Source organism: Caloenas nicobarica, chromosome 2 (assembly GCF_036013445.1).
Source record: "Caloenas nicobarica isolate bCalNic1 chromosome 2, bCalNic1.hap1, whole genome shotgun sequence".
Taxonomy (NCBI): domain Eukaryota; kingdom Metazoa; phylum Chordata; class Aves; order Columbiformes; family Columbidae; genus Caloenas; species Caloenas nicobarica.
This window is the reverse complement of record NC_088246.1, coordinates 88,751,942-88,770,999: the sequence shown is the minus strand read 5'-3', so window position 1 is coordinate 88,770,999 and position 19,058 is coordinate 88,751,942. Positions and strand designations below refer to the sequence as shown.

The 19,058-nt window shown below is 39.0% G+C and overlaps 1 protein-coding gene across 1 annotated transcript in view; it reads right to left on the bottom strand.

Moving 5' to 3' along the window:
• The window catches only part of CTNND2 (catenin delta 2), a 531,616-nt gene that overhangs the window by 232,979 nt on the left and 279,579 nt on the right, over positions 1–19,058 (bottom strand). The window contains exon 8 of the mRNA XM_065627308.1: positions 10,849–11,101. Coding sequence (XP_065483380.1) covers positions 10,849–11,101 — 253 coding nt within the window. The remainder of the gene's footprint in view (positions 1–10,848; positions 11,102–19,058) is intronic.

The window sequence follows — 19,058 nt, the reverse complement described above, 5'->3', positions numbered from 1 at the left end:
AGGATAAATTTCATTAAAAAACCGTAGCTGCTGACAAATGAAAAAAAACCCATCCACTAGAGAAGACTATGCAAAGAAGATTTCATCCTGCAGGGAAGATTTTGTGTATTTAAAAGAATTTCTGTGTACATGAGAGGAAAAGCTTTGCCGAAATGGAAGCTGTGTGATTCGGCTACCCACGGCAAACTCCATTCTCAGGTGTGATGGTAAAGCCAAAGCAGAAATCAAACCCCTTCTCCCACTTTTTCCTGAAAAAGCTATCTAACATCAAAACATCTAAAGAATCCTCTGTATGCCAATTTGTGTGCAGCCAGAGTTTTACAAGACATTTAGCAACTACTCCAATGCAAAAAATGTCAAGCCTTCCCTATTAAAAGCTACTGGAAGGAATTACAGAACTATACAGAAAACTCAAAGAAGCATAAAAAGGGTAACCCCTTACGAAAGCCAACTTCTTGCAAGGAAACAAACAAACAAACAAACAAAAAGCACCATCCATTTTAAAGCCATTCAGGACCATAAATTTAAGTATGGAGATATGAACAGCTACGTAGTAACAGGATCACATCACTGAACCACAGAGGCAGCTTCTATTCATGAATCACTGGACATGAATTACAACTGACTAGAACAGTTCAAACATTGTGCATCTTCAACTAAAATAAACTTTATTAACAGCAAAATGTCTGTTGCGAGTTGGCCCAGATAGCCTGAATCTCTGCAAGTAGATAACTAACCATGCACTCACATTTCAGAGCTACTAATCTCAAAGTATTGAAGCAGAAAAGGGACAGTATAATATAATTCAGCCAACAGGAAAGTATGAGCTCCACAGAAATACAAAAACCTGTAGGTTGCTCCAGGCTCACCCTCTACCCAGACTCCTAGCAGGTATCTCCTGGGCTTCATCACCACGGTTGCCTCAGGTTCTCCTTGCAACGCATCAGCAGCTCCAGCTTCTGCTGCTGGTGAGTGAGGCTGGTCCAACCTGTTACCAACCATGCCTGTCGATCCCTGGCTGCACACGCAGAATTGCTCTGCCCTTAATACAAGGGGCATGGGATCAGCAGGTCTCCACTCAGCATCATTTCCCTGCACAGTCAGTCCCATGGGCACATCCCCTTCAACAAACACTGTGGTCATGGGTTGTGCCCACGTCACCTTGTGGCTGAGGAAAAGTATTGTGGTAGTTTTCCACCCATGTCAGTGCCTCGCTGGTGGGAAAATCCCAGGTCATGAACATTATACCTAACATCTTACACACCATCCCGGGCCTTAGGCCAGAGGAATCCACCCCTGTAACATCTTCCTGCTTCTTTTTTGAGATATGTTAAGAAATAAAATAGAACCACCCCCCCCCCCTTTTTTTTCCTCCATGGTTCTGACCCAAGTTATTTAAGGTCAATTCTTTACTTTGTGAGAAATTGTTTGATACATGAAGGTCACGTGCTATTTTGCACTTCGACCATCTAAAAATCAAAAATAGGAGAACCCCATGCTGCAAAACTGTTGTGGAATAAGCTTGTTGATTTTTGGAGGCATACAGAAGTCCCAGGTAGAAATCATATTGGTGTTTCTGTAAGGAGACAGCCAGGACTACAGAACTGCAAACGTTGAGTTAGTTTGCAGTGGTTTGAGGTAAGCTCTTGAGCCTGAATATTTTAAGGATAATGAAATTACATAAAAACCAGGAAATTCAGGTTCTGAATCTTTGTAGTACATAGTAGGAGTCAAGAAGAGGAACCACTCTTCATGCTACTGACAAGAGCTGGAAGAAGTGAGGCTGACTGATCAGCACAGCTTCTGGGAGAGTGTAACACAGAAACGTGACACGAGCCTGACTAACAGGAAGGTAAGAGACTCGCATTTACTAAGAAACTGCATTGTCAGTATTCATTCCACCAACACAAACACACCAACAGTTTTCTTTAGCCTCATCACATATCAGGGCCAAATTTTCAGACTAAGTTGGAGATGCTCAAACTCAAGTAGGTAGAAGGAAAAAAATAGCATCAAACAGCATAAAAACAAAGATCAGCCCTCCTCTTCAAGATGTAGTATATGAACCAAACACATCATGTTCTGCTATGGAACAAAAGGACTAACAAGCTAACTTTAAATCATTTTTAAAGAGTAAAAAATGAAATTCAAATACTTTGTTCTTTAAACTTCTGTAGCTTTTGCTTATTTCCTGAAGTAAAATAGTTGTTTTACCTTGGGAGAGAGTTTACACAGCTCCTCCTTTCCCCACGTGTCCCTCCATCCTTCATATTTTTACCTTTGGTATGCCACCGAAACCTAGAGGTCTCACTCTGTCCTCACTTCCAGGTCTTCAGCTATCCAGATCCCTCCACTTCATTGCATGGTGAGGAGAAACATGACCCTCAAATTATTAGATGTATGTGGCAAGCTAAACAGCAAATGATCCCACTGTTGCTGCTGTGGCTTAAAAACCAAAACAAACCACACCACCACCACCACCACCACAAGCAAACAGAACAAACATTTCACAGTAAGTCTTCAGATTAGGAGTTTCCCTGGCAACAGGGGTTGTAGGATTTCTATGGCATTGTTGGTGGCTCTGGCTTCCTAGGAAACCACTTACTTAATGCTAAGAATTGTGATGCATCTCCAAACATCACTTGTTCATCAAGCATCTGGAGTGGGGCAGTGGAGTGAGGTGAGAAAGACAGATCTAGGTGGAGATGGTGGAGATTGCCAGAGGAAGGGCAATGCACCAGTGAAAGGAAGGCTCGGGGCTGGACTTCACATCAGGCTCTGATCTTGAGTGAGCTGGAAGAAATCAGTCTATTCCCATCCAATATATTTAATCTACATAGAGTTAGGGTTCTTAAAGTCAGGCTCTTAATTTATAAAAGCTATCAAGTTCTGCTAGAAACTAATAAAAGTTGTTGCCTTTCTTTCTCTTCATCATTTTTAGCTAAACTCTACATTAGAAACATTATTTCAGCAAATTCTTGGTGTTATTCTCCTACAGAAATCTCCGGCACTCTCATTGATGCATTTTGTAAAATGTCTACAATATTAGCTGGCTTCTGTTTCCTGCTTATAAAATACTTGTGCAACATCACACTGAGGTCCAGCTTCAGAAAGTAACAACCTCTGTATAGCAACTTGTGTCTTAGCATTGAGGATGATTTTCAGTTGCCTTTTTTTTAATGAGAACATTTGAGACTGTGTGTCCTGATTTTAGCAAGCTTCCTCAAAATTTTCCCCATTCATCTTCTCCACCTAACACATTTCCCTCCTGCCCATCACATTTCCCATGGAAGTAAGAGCAAGATTATTCTTTGAACTTCAAAGCACCTTATGAATTTAACTTACTCTCAACATCCTTATAAACAGCAAGATCATTATTACCCATTTGGCTGATAAGATGTCCAAGAGCTACTACTAAGAAGCTTCTTACACGGTTTATCTTGCCAGGAGATCGTAACAGCTTACATGAGCCCAGTAAAGCCTGAAACTATGGTTCTTTCCCATGTTTTTAATGTCTGGTTGGAAAATATACTTACAACATTTTCTGGCTCTCGCAGTCTGTCATCACAGAAAGCACCACACAGATTTTGCATCTGTCAAAGTTTGCAAATGAGCCACAGGATACTGAGCAAAATGTGTGGCAAACAAAGGCAGAAACTGCATTGAGACATATATTCACCATTAGAAGCCCAGTTATGTCACTTAAGAACCAGAAAATAGCTATGGACAGCATAAGGATGAGGTACACTGTCTACCTGCTTCTTCTTGAATGAATGATGCCATTAAAATATGCAACAGATTAAGAAAGAGATAGTGGAAAGGGCTTTGTTGTTGTACTGCAAGTGGCAGACCAGCATTATTGGGAAGGGCAGGATGATAATAGTAAGAAAATAACCAAAAAAGGAGACATCGGTCTCATCTGCTCCCCAGTTCTTAAATGTGCACTTCTCAACCCTATGTGGAGCTCCTGAATGTCCTGCATCATTGACAAGTATATAAGTGGCCTTTCACCTTCTTTCCCTCCAGCATAAAGGAAAGGCATTACCTTCTGCTGGAGGGAGAAGATTATATGAGCTAAACTTTCAGATCAAAACAAGAGACAAGGTATCATCTATCTCAAAATTATACCCTGTATACTGCACAAATAACATACCAAATACCTACATATAACCTGCTCTACTCTGCTGACAGTTTAAGAACTGTAAGCACTTCTGGACTGACTCATTATTCAAACTACATGGATCAGCACTGCCCATGTTACTGTGATATACCTAAAGTGTGATGCTCTGTGATTACCGTAGGGCAGATTTGTTAATGATAGGATCAGATTTCTTTAAAGATAGGATGGCAACAAAATGGACTGGCCTCCTGCACTGTCAATAAAAATGCTACTAGTCGTAGAGGAGAGCAAGTGGGTACTGGGTGCTCCAGGAGCTAAAAGCACAAGCACTTTATTCCTGTAGAGTATGCTTCAGGATTTTTTCCCCCTAAGCATTTCTCCCAGAAAAAGGAGGTTGCCAAACAACATGAAGTAAATTCTAGAAAGAAAAGAATAGCAAATGCAGGTGGATGGTTCTGTGCATACTGAATCACATTTTCTGCACTATGAAATGTCTCCATCTATGTCCAGTGCCTCCCCAGCCATTTATAAACCACCTCAATAGAAAGACAGAAACTGCTGGCATATACAGCAATGTGCTCAAATGCACACAAAAAATAAGTTTTCCAAGTTCTGGGTACCACTCCTCTACTTCACCACAAGTTGACGCTTGCATGGACCAGTTAGCTCCTTGTTTATTTTGCCATGCTCAAGCTGGAACTAAACATTCTCTAGGAAAGTCTTTTCCAGACAAGGTTTCCAGCTAAGTAAGTCTCCTGAAATCCCTAATTAACAGATTTTAGGATAGTCTTTGGATTCCCACCTCACCCATTTTAAGGAAGCAAGCTTCATCCTCAGTTACCTACAGCAGGAAGGGGAAAGAGATTGCTGTTTATTTTATCATACCTACATTTTCTCAAAGCTATTTTGTGCACTCAGTAAAAATTCATGCTTTCTATGTAGAAAGGATCTGTATGAGGAATTGCAATTTGCTCTAGACTTGCTATTCCTGAATTGGGTGTATTTTTGTGCTATTTAGACTCTTCGATTTTATTTTCTTTTGAGGTCAGTTTTTCATGCTCAGAGGGGTACACATTAAAGCCTGAGACACTGTATGACTTTTATGTAGGGAAAATAAAGCAGGTATTTCCTTGCTGAATGAAAAATATACTTAAACACAGAGCTACAAAATGAGCACTCTTGAACACCATTTGCTTGGTTCCACCTATACATGGGGCCTGGCCCATGTAAATATGATGGAAAAAATTCTTAGGAGACTGTAGGACCTAGGAAGTTGAACCATTTACTTCTGGAGGTGAGCCTACGTTGCCAAACACTTACATGGTCGGATCCACTAGAAGTACGTTTCCCATGGCTTCCGCACCATGACGACCCTTGGAGAATCACCTCCCCCTTTAATTTACCCTTAATTTCAGATAAAGATAAGAGGGACCTTTGAAAACTATTTAGTGAAAAGGAGAGCTGCCTATCACACACTGTGTCATGTAAAAGCAGGGAGGTCCTTCTACAAGCTCTGTTCTGTCTTAAGCCTCTTGGGTTAGAGAATGATGCCAGAGACCCATTGACAGCCCTCTGGATTCTGAAAAGCCGAGCCCACATCTGAGGACTGACCACAGCAGTGCTGCAGAGTGTTGCCACCAGCTGTACTGTAGTCACAGCAAAACCTTCCACCCCACCAGATGTTTCTTTCTGAAGGTGACAACCCTTGCCAAAGAAGCTCCCAGACACATTGCCACCAAGACGTTCAACCTCCCACACATGCAGGTTTACACTGTTACTTTCTTACCTTGTTACGCTGTTCGACTGCCTGGCTGCTATTCAGATTTACAGTAGATTAACACTACTAACACTGAGATAATCCTTGGAACAAAGCGAGATTAAATATATGGGGAAAACTCCTGCAGAAACATTTGCCTTTTAGCAGGCCATGTTCCAAACTCCCTGTGCTAATCTCATAAGCAGTTTTACTGGAGCACAGAAATTAGGATAACTAGAGTTTATTTTACTATCACTTTTCTTACAGAAAAAAGAAAGCTCTCTACCTTCCATTTCAAAAACAGAGCATACTTAAAAAAAAAAAAAAGAGATTAGTTTTGAAACTTACAATCCACACAAAATATTCTGATCTAATTTATTTCCTTTCATAAGTGGAAAGAAAGTCAATTTAAAACTTCTTAAGACAGACAGAACTGTCATCTTCTGCTTAGGAGGAAATTACAGCCAGCAGAGGCAATGAAATGGAAAGTTGACTCTGCAAGAGCAGAACAGAGCAGAAATGTCTCAGGGCATTACAGTTAAATCATGCAACACCTGGAAAACTCTGTTTCTACGTTGACCTATATCCAGATAGTTCTCAAGGTGAAAACCACTATGAGATAGCTGGTTTAAAAAAAAATTGTTTTCTTGTAAAGTTGCAACATGATTCTACTGCTAGTGGGTTTTGTGTTGTCTTTTTTTTTTTTTTTAAACAAGAGCCCAATCATTACAGTCTGCTCTATAATGAAGAATGAACGCTTTACAGCTTCTTTCACCAAATTACCCCATTTCTTCTGAATAAATAGTTTTAAAGGTTCTGAAACACGTCTTGGGAAAGAGGATGACATAAAGGAAAACTGTAAGTGTAGATGAATATAATTCAATGCAATATGAAATGGACATTTGAACTCTGAAATTCATTTTGATAGCCTTAATGGAGTGTATGCCACATAATTCCTGCTGTTAATTCAGTTTCTTGTCAGCTTCTTTGCTGAGTGTATACAGGCACATAAATAAAAACAGGTAAGAAGAGAAGTCACAAAACAACAAAGGAAACATGTTGACTCAACCCATCAAACCAGACACAGCGAGTCCATCGTGAAGTAAAACCACTGTTACTGCAAAACTTTGTTAGTATATAGTTTTCAGATCCTTCAGTTAAATACATATTTTTCATCTGTTATTCAGTACGTGTGATTTATCAGCAGTGGTACATGTACATTGTTTCTCAGTAGTTTAAAGACTCAAAAATTAAGTCGTTTACACACATTTTTCAGGTTCGTGTTTTGGACTAAAAACTGGAAGGCACGCAGACTGACAACTGGACACGGGGATTTCTATTTCTAGGGCTCCCCAGTTCCCCTAAAGTCTAGGAATGGACAAACCTTGGATAGTTTGTTGGTGCTAAGAGACACATCAATCTTTCTTAAATGAAAGCAGGCTGGAAAATATCACATGAACATATATTTCTGATACTTTAAAATAGTAAAGACTTCACAGTTCAGTAGGAACCAAAAGCAAGACAATAATTAGAAAATAAATATTGTATTATTTCCCTCCCTCTCTATGCCACTTTTTCTTATAAAAGATTATGGCATGAAAGAGTTTCTACCACAGCCCTATTGCATACTTTTCTTCCTTTTTTGACACAAAGTAAACATAAGAGAGGGCTCTGAAGAATCAATCTGTAAATTATATTTGATATTACATTTTTTCAATTTTCTATACGCGGAACTTATTTTATTTCTGACAGGTGATAGGGGGTTTATTTTCTTCTTAAATAACAAAGCCTCAGACTTTTCACCAGTATAGATGCATATAGTTTTTACTACCTGTTATATGAGCTCCTATCAGCTAACAGTCTACCTGCATAAATCAAAAATTATGCCCTACCACAAACTTGGTAATAGACATTTGATACTTTTTAAGACTAGTTTTTGTCCTAAACTTTAGTTAATGAACATTAAGCTGCGTTTTATGACAGCTGGATGGTGCAGAGCAGATGTTGAGCTAAAATTTCATTTGCCAAATGTCAGCTGAGAACACGTATGTAAAACTAGAGTATTAGTAATACAAACTACATGGTGAAGACAATGGAAAAAGTTGTCAACCACGCCAGTGCCTGCCAACCATTTTTTAAGGACTTCAGATGGAAATTCCACCTAAACTGATGATTCCAAAAAATAATGTTCAGTTTTAGGAACTCTAATTGCTTATCAGGATGAGTATGTTCCATTCTGGGTATCTATTCCTCATCTTGAGCTGACTGACATACAGATAATGTCAGCAAAAGCCTGCAATTAGTAATTTTTTTTGTCTTGCCATTTTTCCTCTGCCAGTGAGCCTTTGTTTGGAGCTCTGGTAGGCTCAGCATCTGAAAGTGACACCTGCCATTCCCCTCCATGGTTCATGTCAGTCACAAAACACCCCAACCAACCAGCCAGCCAAAGCAGCAAATAGGTCCGTAAGGAAACTCAAGATTTATCAGTTGACCAAGCTCACCCACTGACTAACAGGTTTATCTTTTTTTTGCTATGTAAGTATAAATGATAACTCTTTAAGGAACATAGTGCAATATAACACAGACATTGGAAGTCTTTTTTGTATTTGGGCCATGTTTGTTTCTTCCTAATTAAAGCCAGTACTTCTAATTACACCTCCCATGTGCTACCCTAAATAATTTCTGTCCTTCCATAATATTTTTGCAAGTCTCTGGAAAATCTTCTGTCCCCTCCTTTCCACACTTGTCATTTATCCACATTTTTGTAGTTCATCCATAGAAATCAACACATTAGAAGTCTCCCAATTGCTTTTGTTGCTTTTCTCCAAACACCTTCCAATTTTTCAATGTCTTTCCAATAGCTGAAAGATCAGCAGCTCTTGTAGGCCACAAATAGTTCCACAAGCCAGTCTGCATAGGTGGACTACAGCTTCTGGGGACTAAGGTATAACATCATTCAGCGAGTCTCTGACATTGCTTTGTAAAATTTATTCAAACCAACAAGTAAGGGCAGCAATATTAAGTAAGAGACACCACGCACGGTCCATGGATCAAATGAATGAGATCAAGAGTAATGCAAACCTCTTTTACCAAAGTTACTTTATGAAAAATCTCAATCCATCTAATAGTAATTAGTAATGATATTTAATGATCCCCTCTAAAGTGTTTTATCAAGTACAATTTATACCTGGATGCCTGCTCGCTCCTACTTTACCTAGAGAAATCAATACTCATGAACGTACAAATGCTATAACAAGGCAAGAAAGAACCAAAAAGCTGGCAAATGAAAAACTTGCAAGAAGAAATCTTCTTTTACAAGTACATATCCTATACAGTAGCTGAATAACAGTTGTGAGGTGATAGCAGAGCAACCAAAGGGAGATAACCTTTTCCAAAAAGATATTATGTCTAAGACCTATAGAGATACTGTAAACATGTCTTTCCTGTCTATAGGGACTAGCGCCTTCACCATCATCATGCTTCTCCCAAGAACATTTCGTAAGGATTACAGTCATTTCTCCTCTGGTTTAGTGAACTTCTAATGTAATTTTTTTTATGTTTGAACACGAGACAATTACAAAGCAAATCTTTCTCTTTTTTTCTTCATGGGCTTTTATATTCTGGAATAGAAATATATCAAAATACCAAGGTTTCAGAAAAAGATTCTTTCCCTCTGGTTACTAACACTTGCCCTAGAGCAGGTGGAAGAAGGGGAGGGATCCACGTTATATTTTTTCAAACTTCTGGAGGAATATCCAAAGCTAAGGGGGGGAAAAAAAAAAAAAAAAGGTTGAAGACAGAAGTTTTCTCAACAAATGAAACTCTACAACGGCTGAAGTAGCTGCAAGCAATTTCTGATGTGCCATAAAATTTACTGCTGTTGTGTTCTTGGATGGAGAGACAGAGAGAACTGCTATCATGCTAAACAAGTGGAGAGATCAGGTTGCAAAATTTGTTTTTTAATGCAGGCAAAGAAGTCTTTTCAAATTGTTGCTTAAACACCTCCAATATTTTTGTTGTGGGCAAATTTTTGGGCTCTCCCATCAAGAAATTATATATAGCAAAAATTAATAAATAAATCGCACCATCTGCCATAGAAAAACCTTGCATAAATTAACACTTTCAACAAGTTTAAACGTAAGTTACCAAAGAGACTTGCTTTCTTTTCCATCAGAAAACTAAACAAAATCACCAAGTGCATTGAGGATTACTGTCACCATTTTCATTGCTGCTACTGTGGAAGTCAAATTATTTGTCAGAAAACTCTCTCTAATGCATCTGCCTGCTTGGGGTACATTATATATAAAGGTTCCTCCTTTCACCTTCCCTAAGTATACGAGGACACTCATGCCTCACAGCAACATTAAAAGTCATGCTATATATTTAAAAAGCATGCACAGTAACAACCATTTCTGCAAAGCTGTAGCACATACATTCTGTTACCACGTACTGGCATTGGAAGCCCACACAACACACAGGGTGAAGGATAAGCCTGATTACGTGTGGCTTCCACATTGCCCAGTCTCATTGCCCAATACCAGAATATCCTTTTCTGCAGCTTTCATCAACATTATCTGCAGACAAACCAACAACTGTAACAACTTCTGCACAACAAGCAACTTGAAAATTCAATACAGAATAGTCACAGAGTCAAAATAGTCATACCACTTCTCCCATTTTCAGAGAAAATTACTTTTCATAATCTTTTGATGGGTAGGACCACTGAAAGCAGGCTAAACACACAAATTCAAGACCATACCTATAATTTCATTTCACAGAAGAGCTCATGAGAGCCTTTCAAGGTAAAGCATTAGGACAAAGCTCTTATGCAAGCAAAACCTTTCAGGTACAATCTTTTATATATATATATATATATATATATATATATTCAACAACAGAAACATACAAAGCAAACTGCGATTACAAACCTCTGCACGAACAAGAAAGAGTAGACAATGAAGGTTTCACCCACCTGGGATCTTTCTGAATGCTATCAATGGAAGGTGACCTAGCCAAGGTCCCTTCAGGTGGGATGGCTGGCCCAGATTTGCTGTATGGTGATTCAACAGAAGGACAATACTGCAGCTGTCGGTAGGGGTCTGCGTAATTGGAGGCTGGGCCGGCCGCATAGCTGGCCCTCTGGAAGGTCGCTGTTGCGTTCTGTGTGCCGTGTTGACTGCCTGTGCGCTGTAAGGGTACGGAGTCGACACCAGGGGAAGATGGGGCTACGACAGGAAAGTAGGGACAAAGTAAAAAATTGAGGACCTGTTCACAGAAATGGTTAACCAGGTCTAGGCAGAGGAGAAAAAAAAACCACGAACATATAAAACAGGGGTTCAAAAAGAATGAGAAAAAAAAAACAAACACAAACAACATTGTCATTTCCAAAACCATTGAAGTAAATAACCATCAAAAGTATTTCTAAATGACACATCACAGCTAGACTAAAAGACCTTTACACCAGTTAAACTGACTGTAGCAGTGCTTTTCTCTTAAGGTTTTAACTGCACTGACCTGAAATGAAAAAAAAAAGCAGAAGCAGCATGGGACTAGTTAAGCTGCAATTCACAGTCACCACTGAGGGAGGCTTTTGCAGTCCTTCCAGGGGTGGAAGTCAGCCAGATCCACCAGCAGAAGGAGGGTCAAACCAGGCTGAAGACTCCAAACTGAGACAGCCAGCTCCATGGTAGAAGAAACAACAAGCCATGGCCACCCCAAATTTATAGTCCTGGTATCCATGAAGCAGGTAAAACCACACACCTGCTACTGAGAGTTCCTGCATGTGCTTTGTTAACCAGTCTTCTGCAGATTTTACCTTAAGTAAGACTTAGGGGGATGCTACTGCTGAGTCTGGAAAAGAGCTAAGCACAAGGTGATCACGTAGATGTCTTAATGTACGTCAACAATGGCTGTGCTCGCCCACCACAGCTCCAGATTAACGCATTACCAGTTTTGAGCAGCTTAACCAACAGATTTATACTGACTTAATGCTTTTGTGACTCAAAAATCTTATTAATCTCTCTTGTAGTCCATCATCTTTCTGTCACAGCACTGTGTACTAGAGATCCAGTCTGCTTTATGAATCTTATTAAACATGCAATATTTTTCAACCAAAATCCAGTTAATGGCAAACCGATTCTCACTGTAAGGGCCAGAGGACCAACATCCACATGATCTTTCACCTGGAAACAAATACGAATTAAATGCTAGCTCCGCTCGGAAGGAAATTTGGACTGTTTGAAGTGGCACATGAACTCACGGCATCTTCCATTTCCCTCTCTCCCTAGACAACAAGAATACTTCTGCCAACAGGAGTGGACCCAGGGGCAGGACTATTTTTAGCTGGGTCAAGCTCATATGCAAAACGATAGGCATAATCACGTACTCGAGAGACAAGTTTTCATAACAGATTTCCCAATAATTTCTCATTAACATGCATATTTACATTTTAAGAAAATAAATATTTTTAATCTATTACAGTTCCATGAAAGGGACTTTAAGAATTTTATCTCAAGATGTCAGCAAATGAAATACAGTGAGTTTTAAACAGAATTTCACCAGTTTTGTCTGACCTAGTACTTGTCAAAGTTAAAACATCTGAAAATTTGAAATTTGTGTCAAATTTTTACCTTATTTTTAATTTTTTTGTTATGGTTCTGAAGTATATAATTTTACAATAACAAGTATTCTCTTATAACTTTGTTACCAACATAGATAACTGGGATCATTCACTTATCTATTCCCCCGTCCCTGGCAGTGTTCAAGGCCAGGCTGGATGGGACCTTGAGCAACCTGGTCTAGTGGAAGGTGTCCCTGCCCATGGCAGGGGGGTTGGAATTAGGTCATCTTTAAAGGTCCCTTCCAACCCAAAACATTCTATGATAACATTAACTGACATCAATAGCAACACTTTACAAGTAATACTTTTGTTTAATTGCTGCTATACATTTCCTAAGAAATAAGTAATAAGACACATACAGACCTTTTCATAAAACTGCATCAGTTAAAATGCAATAACAATATTAGCATACTGAAACATCCCATGCACAAGTCATGCTAAATTCAGTGTTAGGAAGACACAAGGAAAACATCACATTTTAACACAAAATACACACAGTTCAAAACCAAAATTTGGTGCCTTGTGAGGAAAAGAGTAAAAATAACAAGTTAGAGAAAATACTGGAAATATTTTCAAGTGAAAAAACCAAAAATGTAATTATATACTGATGTAGTAAACTCTTACGTCCTGTCAATACGCGGGATATACTTCTAGCTTTTGAGGCATTATATGGGGAATTGCAAAAAAACCCTACAATGCTAATTTGGCTGAAAAGAAGAAATTCATTGTAATGTAGATTACTTTGCTAAATATTCCACTGCATTTCTCTTCCTCTCCCTTGCAAGACAGTTCAATGGAAATGGTGTTTGTTTTTAAATTATTTGAAAACTTTTCTTGCTATTTTCTCTTCTCTCTTGATATCAAAATAGGTATTTATATGAACTGAAAGTAGCTGTCACTTTAACACCTACCTGCTTTTTGAGTCACTCTGATTCATTTCTCAAATTACCTTCCTAGCAGACTGTTACTTCATTTAGAATTTTATCACAATGAACACAGAAGTGCCATAGTCAGAATATGAGAATGAGACAAATCTATGACTTAGTTAAACATTCACAACTAAGGTTATTTGGCCAGTGTTAGTCAGATCAAATAAAAGAAAAACAACAAAAAACCCCAACAACTAACACTTTAGACTAACTTCTACATCTAACTTGACTACAGCCGCCTTCATGGACTGTAAAAGAGCTAAGCTTCAGCAAACATTTTTACACGAACAATTTCATGTAAAACTGAAGCAAAATCATCTCCTACCAATACACTACTCTTGTTTAAACAAATCCTTTTGGTGGCCAGACTTACTGAGCATGTCTCTTTAGGCTATGGCAAACTTCTCATCTATTGAGATCTTCCCTTTATTTAGCTATTAAAACAGCAATGCTGTAGTGATTATGTATATTAAAACAAATAAATTCAGAAGTCCAATTGCCTCACCCAGCAACAGTAAATCTTCAGTGAGCACGAGGGCATCCAGAAGGCACACACTCAGAGTGCACCAGAAAGTGCTCATGTACCAGCTACGTTAGCAGATGGTCATGCAACCTTTTTCCATGTTTTTATATTGAAGACACTTACCTCTTCCTCCAACTATTGCATTTGACTTCTCCCAAATCTAAGTCAGTACACATCGACCAGAGTCAACTTAGTGTAAGTAAGAGTCAATACTACTTTGTCAAGGATCGGGAGTTTGCCCCAGCAAGGGAGGAGAGGGGTGGGAAGGAGGTGTAACAGAAGGGCTGTTTCTGGACAAACGGGCTGCTTTTCCCTCTCCCAGCACCAGTCCAGCCTTCCTGGGATCTGGCCTGGTTGAAGCGGGAATATGGCTGAGTCATGTTCTTGCCCTGGGTCTATGGCGGACCCTAGTCTGCCTCTGCATAAAGGTAAAAACCAAAGTGATGACCAGACTGGGAAGTAGCAGGTCTAGTTTTGTGGACACCTCAACACTTCATTGTTTTAACAAGAAACTTGGAGGTAAAGGTGTCCACAAAACTAGACCTGCTTCTGGTCATCAACAGATTAAAATCAAAGAAACAAAAAGCCTCGAAAGCTTTTTTCTTCTGTATCATGCTACACCCAAGGAACCACCCATAATATCATCACTTTTAATAGTGATTGCAACCTTCGTTTTTACAAAACTTGCATGGACATTCAGTGCTTGATGTCAGATAAATAAGTCTCTCAAGTTCTGCTCCTCTCACTTTGCACTCTGGTCATTCAACCTGTGGCTCCATCCCAGGAGCCACCCAGCTCAGGGGCCTTGCAGAGACAGAGGGACAAGGCAGTTTCGCACCCACCACCCCTTCCAAGGGCCCTACTCCATGCACGGACCATGTCCTACAACATTCAGGATGGCTCACACTGATGGCAGGTTATAGCACCCACTTTCTGCTGCAGCTAGCAGATACTGGACATAGCAAATAACATGCTCAGTGGGAGGCCAATAAATCTTTATACATTTATGAAATTCTAAACTTCAGTATAGGAATCATGCTTGAAGAGGAGAATTTTAATTTTGCTTTGAGAAAAGGGTTTCATTGAGAAGTTCCAAAGTGAGCGTTCCAAACTGCGCAAATCAAGAACTATTGTCTCAGTTAAGAGATTTTGGTTTGTCACCTAAATGCTTCCTTTAAGATCTTGTTTTAATTTGGCTTGTCGTTAATACCTTTAAAATAGCATATCGTCTCAGCCTTTCACTGTTGCAGCACCAAAATCACACCCCCAGCAAACAGAGCATCTGGGGTACCATACAAAGAAGTAATAGGTTCTTAAAAATCTTACCAAAGAGAAAGAAAAGCCCCTGTTAACTATAGAGAAAACCCTCCAAAGACCTGAGGTATGCCCTGATTATGGTTCTCTTGGTTGCAGGAATAGCATACAGAAAAGCCAGTCTTTATCTTTTTCTATGGCTTTTGCATAGTATTAACAAAAACACAGCAACTTCATATTAGTGCCAAAAATTTAGGTATATCTCTAAACACGCTCACATATTCTTAATGAGATACTCAACTTAGAAATTCCCTTCCAGATTTTGTACCTTATTTCCAAATCTATGACATCTTAAGAAACAACTGACAAAACCCAAAAAGCAAGAATGTGTTGATTTAGGCAGAGATCCTATTGCACCACACCTAAGCATCTTAGGGAGACAAAATTCACAGAATAACTGCTAAAAAGTTCAGACTTTCTAAAAGTCAGAGGGCATTGTGCCCAGTTAACGTAAGTAGGATCAGAACTCCAGAAAAGATAAATTCATTTATGGGACTTACGTTGCTATACCTCATCACTGAAAATTACTTGGCTGATGCTGCTGTTTGACTTGTAGGTATTACCTTGTAAAATTTTGTTCTTATTATTCTACATTAGATATTCGGTTCCTGTGTTAGCCTTCTCCTTGTGCATTTCACACAGATTTTTCAATTCTTTACTTTTTTCCTTCTTTTTTTTTCTTCACTGATTTACGCCTGCAGTCAATTCTTACTCTCATGTGAAAGTTGAAAATTGGATCCCAGTAAGATGTCCTTTCAGTGCAAGCTATGCCCACCATCCCTCCATGAGTTCATAAATGATACAAATACAGTGCACTGTTGGTAGCGAATATATAGAAAGACTTATAAAATTGATTATTTTCCCATCTAATACACCATAAAAATAACTCAGTGCATTCTCCGTCAACTGGGAAACAGAATTCATCACGTTTGGGGGATACAAACACTTTTTATCTCTAAATATTAAGTGAGTGTCCTATAGCACACACCGGCTTGTTTGCAATATAAATAGTCAAGTTTAACACTGTTCAAGATGTATTATAATACATAATAAGTTTACTCAGCAGTTACTTTTTTTTAGCTGCACTTTACACATTGGAATTATAAGGTTTTACAGATATATAAGGTTGGGGGAATCTGAAAATATTTACCAACAGAAGGAAAAAAACAAAAAACAAACACGTAGTTTATATGAGTAACTACCTCTAAGGTAGTTAAGATTTTATGAAGACACTATCATATCCTCTGTTCAAAGTGCACATGCACAAGGAATTTCATACTTTAACATGCAAACTGAGAGTAGAACAAAAAAGCACTATGGAATTTCAGCTTACAAGGCTCCAATTTAGATTTAAAATACTCAGGACCTTACGCAAATATCAGCACCACAGAAGTCCACTGTAGCTTGGGAAATTTGCTATGCTGAAGTTGAAACAGGAAACACACAGTCAAAACTATCACAATTTCTAGTCCTCTTACTTTCCATTTTCTTCTCCTTCACTTCTCCATACTCTTTGTCCTGTTTAGTTGCTGATCTTTCAATCAAATCTCCAGTTTCCAAATTTTCAGCCAGAACACAAATAAAAAAGAATCTGTAAGCAAATTTTCCCTTGCATCCTCACATAGGCTCTTCTCCATCCATCAATCCTTTCCTCTCAACGTGTGTTTCAGGGCTTCTGGGATTGCATCAAACTCCACATCGTCAATTGGGAAAGCCTTTTTCCCTCTATTACGTCTCCATGCCTTCTTCTCTCAAGGATTTCTAGTTATGCTTCAAAGACTCAGCTAGCCTTGTTCCTCCTAACTCGTTCTGCTGGCTCCAACTTTGTCCAGATGCTTGTATTTTGTATATCTCAGGGGAGACAGAAGTTCCTTCCCTCCAGTCAGCTCCACCGTGCCAAGCTCCGCACCGTCACCAGCCGGGCATGGCAAAGAGCCAGTCTCTCTGCTGCACCAGGTATGCATGTACCAAGGAACATAACATGCAGCACAGGGGAAATGCAAACAAACAAGTGAAATAGCTACTGAATAGCACAGCGCTTCGAAAAAAACATATATTTTCCACCAACATGTTACTGACAATTTCCTCAGGTACTCATTATACCTGGCTGTCACATCTACTTGTAATTAGTGTATGTACATGCCGTCACAGGCACATATTCATTAGTATTTTTACTAGCAGATATTTCCATGACATGGTAAGAAGGAAGTCTTTTTATTAAAGTAACACGTATGTCTCTTCCAGATGGCATCGCAGGAGATTTACATTGTTCATACTTTCCCATCTCATCTTCAAAACCAAAGGCAGCTGTTTAGCTGCTATGCTGTTACTTCTCTGGGAAACAGTGCATCTCCAAATGAGTTAACAGGTCCATTCCCATTGCTGGCAGCTGCAGAGGACTAAGCCAAATGAAGATCATAAACAAACTCAAAGTGATTGCATGCCCCAGTAATGAATTATTACCCATTTGCTATTTGATTCTTTCAAAAATCTTCATCTCCTGACCATCATTGCATTGCCATGCCACTGTTTTGAGGGAAAACAACTCCTTGCTTCATAGAAACCAAGGAAACATCACTTGTGCTCTGCATATTGTCATGTTTAATAAATCCTCTTCTGATGCAAAAGCTGACAATCTTTGAAGACTGAAGAACTGAAGTTGGTACTGCACTGATGTATCCTTTCATTTTGATTTTTTGAGTGTTCTTTAGATCTGACACTAATTGTTACAAGGATGAACATTCCTTTGCTTAGAAACTGATTTTGTTTTTCATAATGCAGAAAGAATTGGTGAAAAAAATACTGCTTCCTTGGTTTTTGAGCTATTCCTCTATTTACAGAACAGCTGGTATCCGGTCACTTTGAAGGCTCCTTTTGTCTATGTTGTCCCTTTTCAGTTTCTACGCTCTCACATTGGCTGTGTCTCTGTTTCCTTTTCATGCTGATTTTTTTTCTTTGAAATACATGATTTATTTTTTCTTTTATTGATCAGTTCCGTTGGGGGAAGATATATAACCTTCACCATATGCAATAATGTTCTAAATCGCCAATTTAGACTTGGCATTTCTTTTACTAGTAATTATTTTACTTATGGATCCAGGTATGTGATTAGCTGGTATCAATCCGAAATCACCTAGTTCCATTACGGTTAGCTATGGAAGCAACTACATTTCATGAATAAAGTAATCTATAAGGATTTTTGTATCTCTAAAGCAAATTTTAATGAAGAAGTAGGTAGACAAGTAATTCAGTGAGCAGCGATGCTGACAGAGTTTATAATAGATATGGTGCCTGAAAACAGTCAGTTCCGACCAAAGTTCATGTGCAGCTGTTTTTGATGTGACTTCATGAAACCTGAGGAAGTCAAAACTTGAACACAGGCTCTTCCACAGCCAGGTCTGTTACAAGGCTTCACTGCTGTGCCCAACCTCACACCCCCAAACCCACAACCTTCTCAAATTCTTCATCCTTCCCTCCAGTCATCCTTCACCATGAGTTTCCAGAGTTATGGGGCATCCATCACGATAATACAGCCTGTATCTCAAAAGCATATGTAGCTAAAGCGTAATTTTGAAATCCATGCAGTTTGCAAGGACACCAAGGTTTCATGCAGATATTAGGATTCCCCAGGCAACTACATATTTTAAATTATTAAAGATTTCCAACTCTCTAACTCAGGGCAGGAGTGACTTCCTTCCTTCTTTACAACCAAACAGGGCAGGAGCCAGGCTTTTCAAGTTTTCAGTACTAAAAATTATAGAAGTCCTTTCTACCTCCAAGAACTGACTGCATTTTAA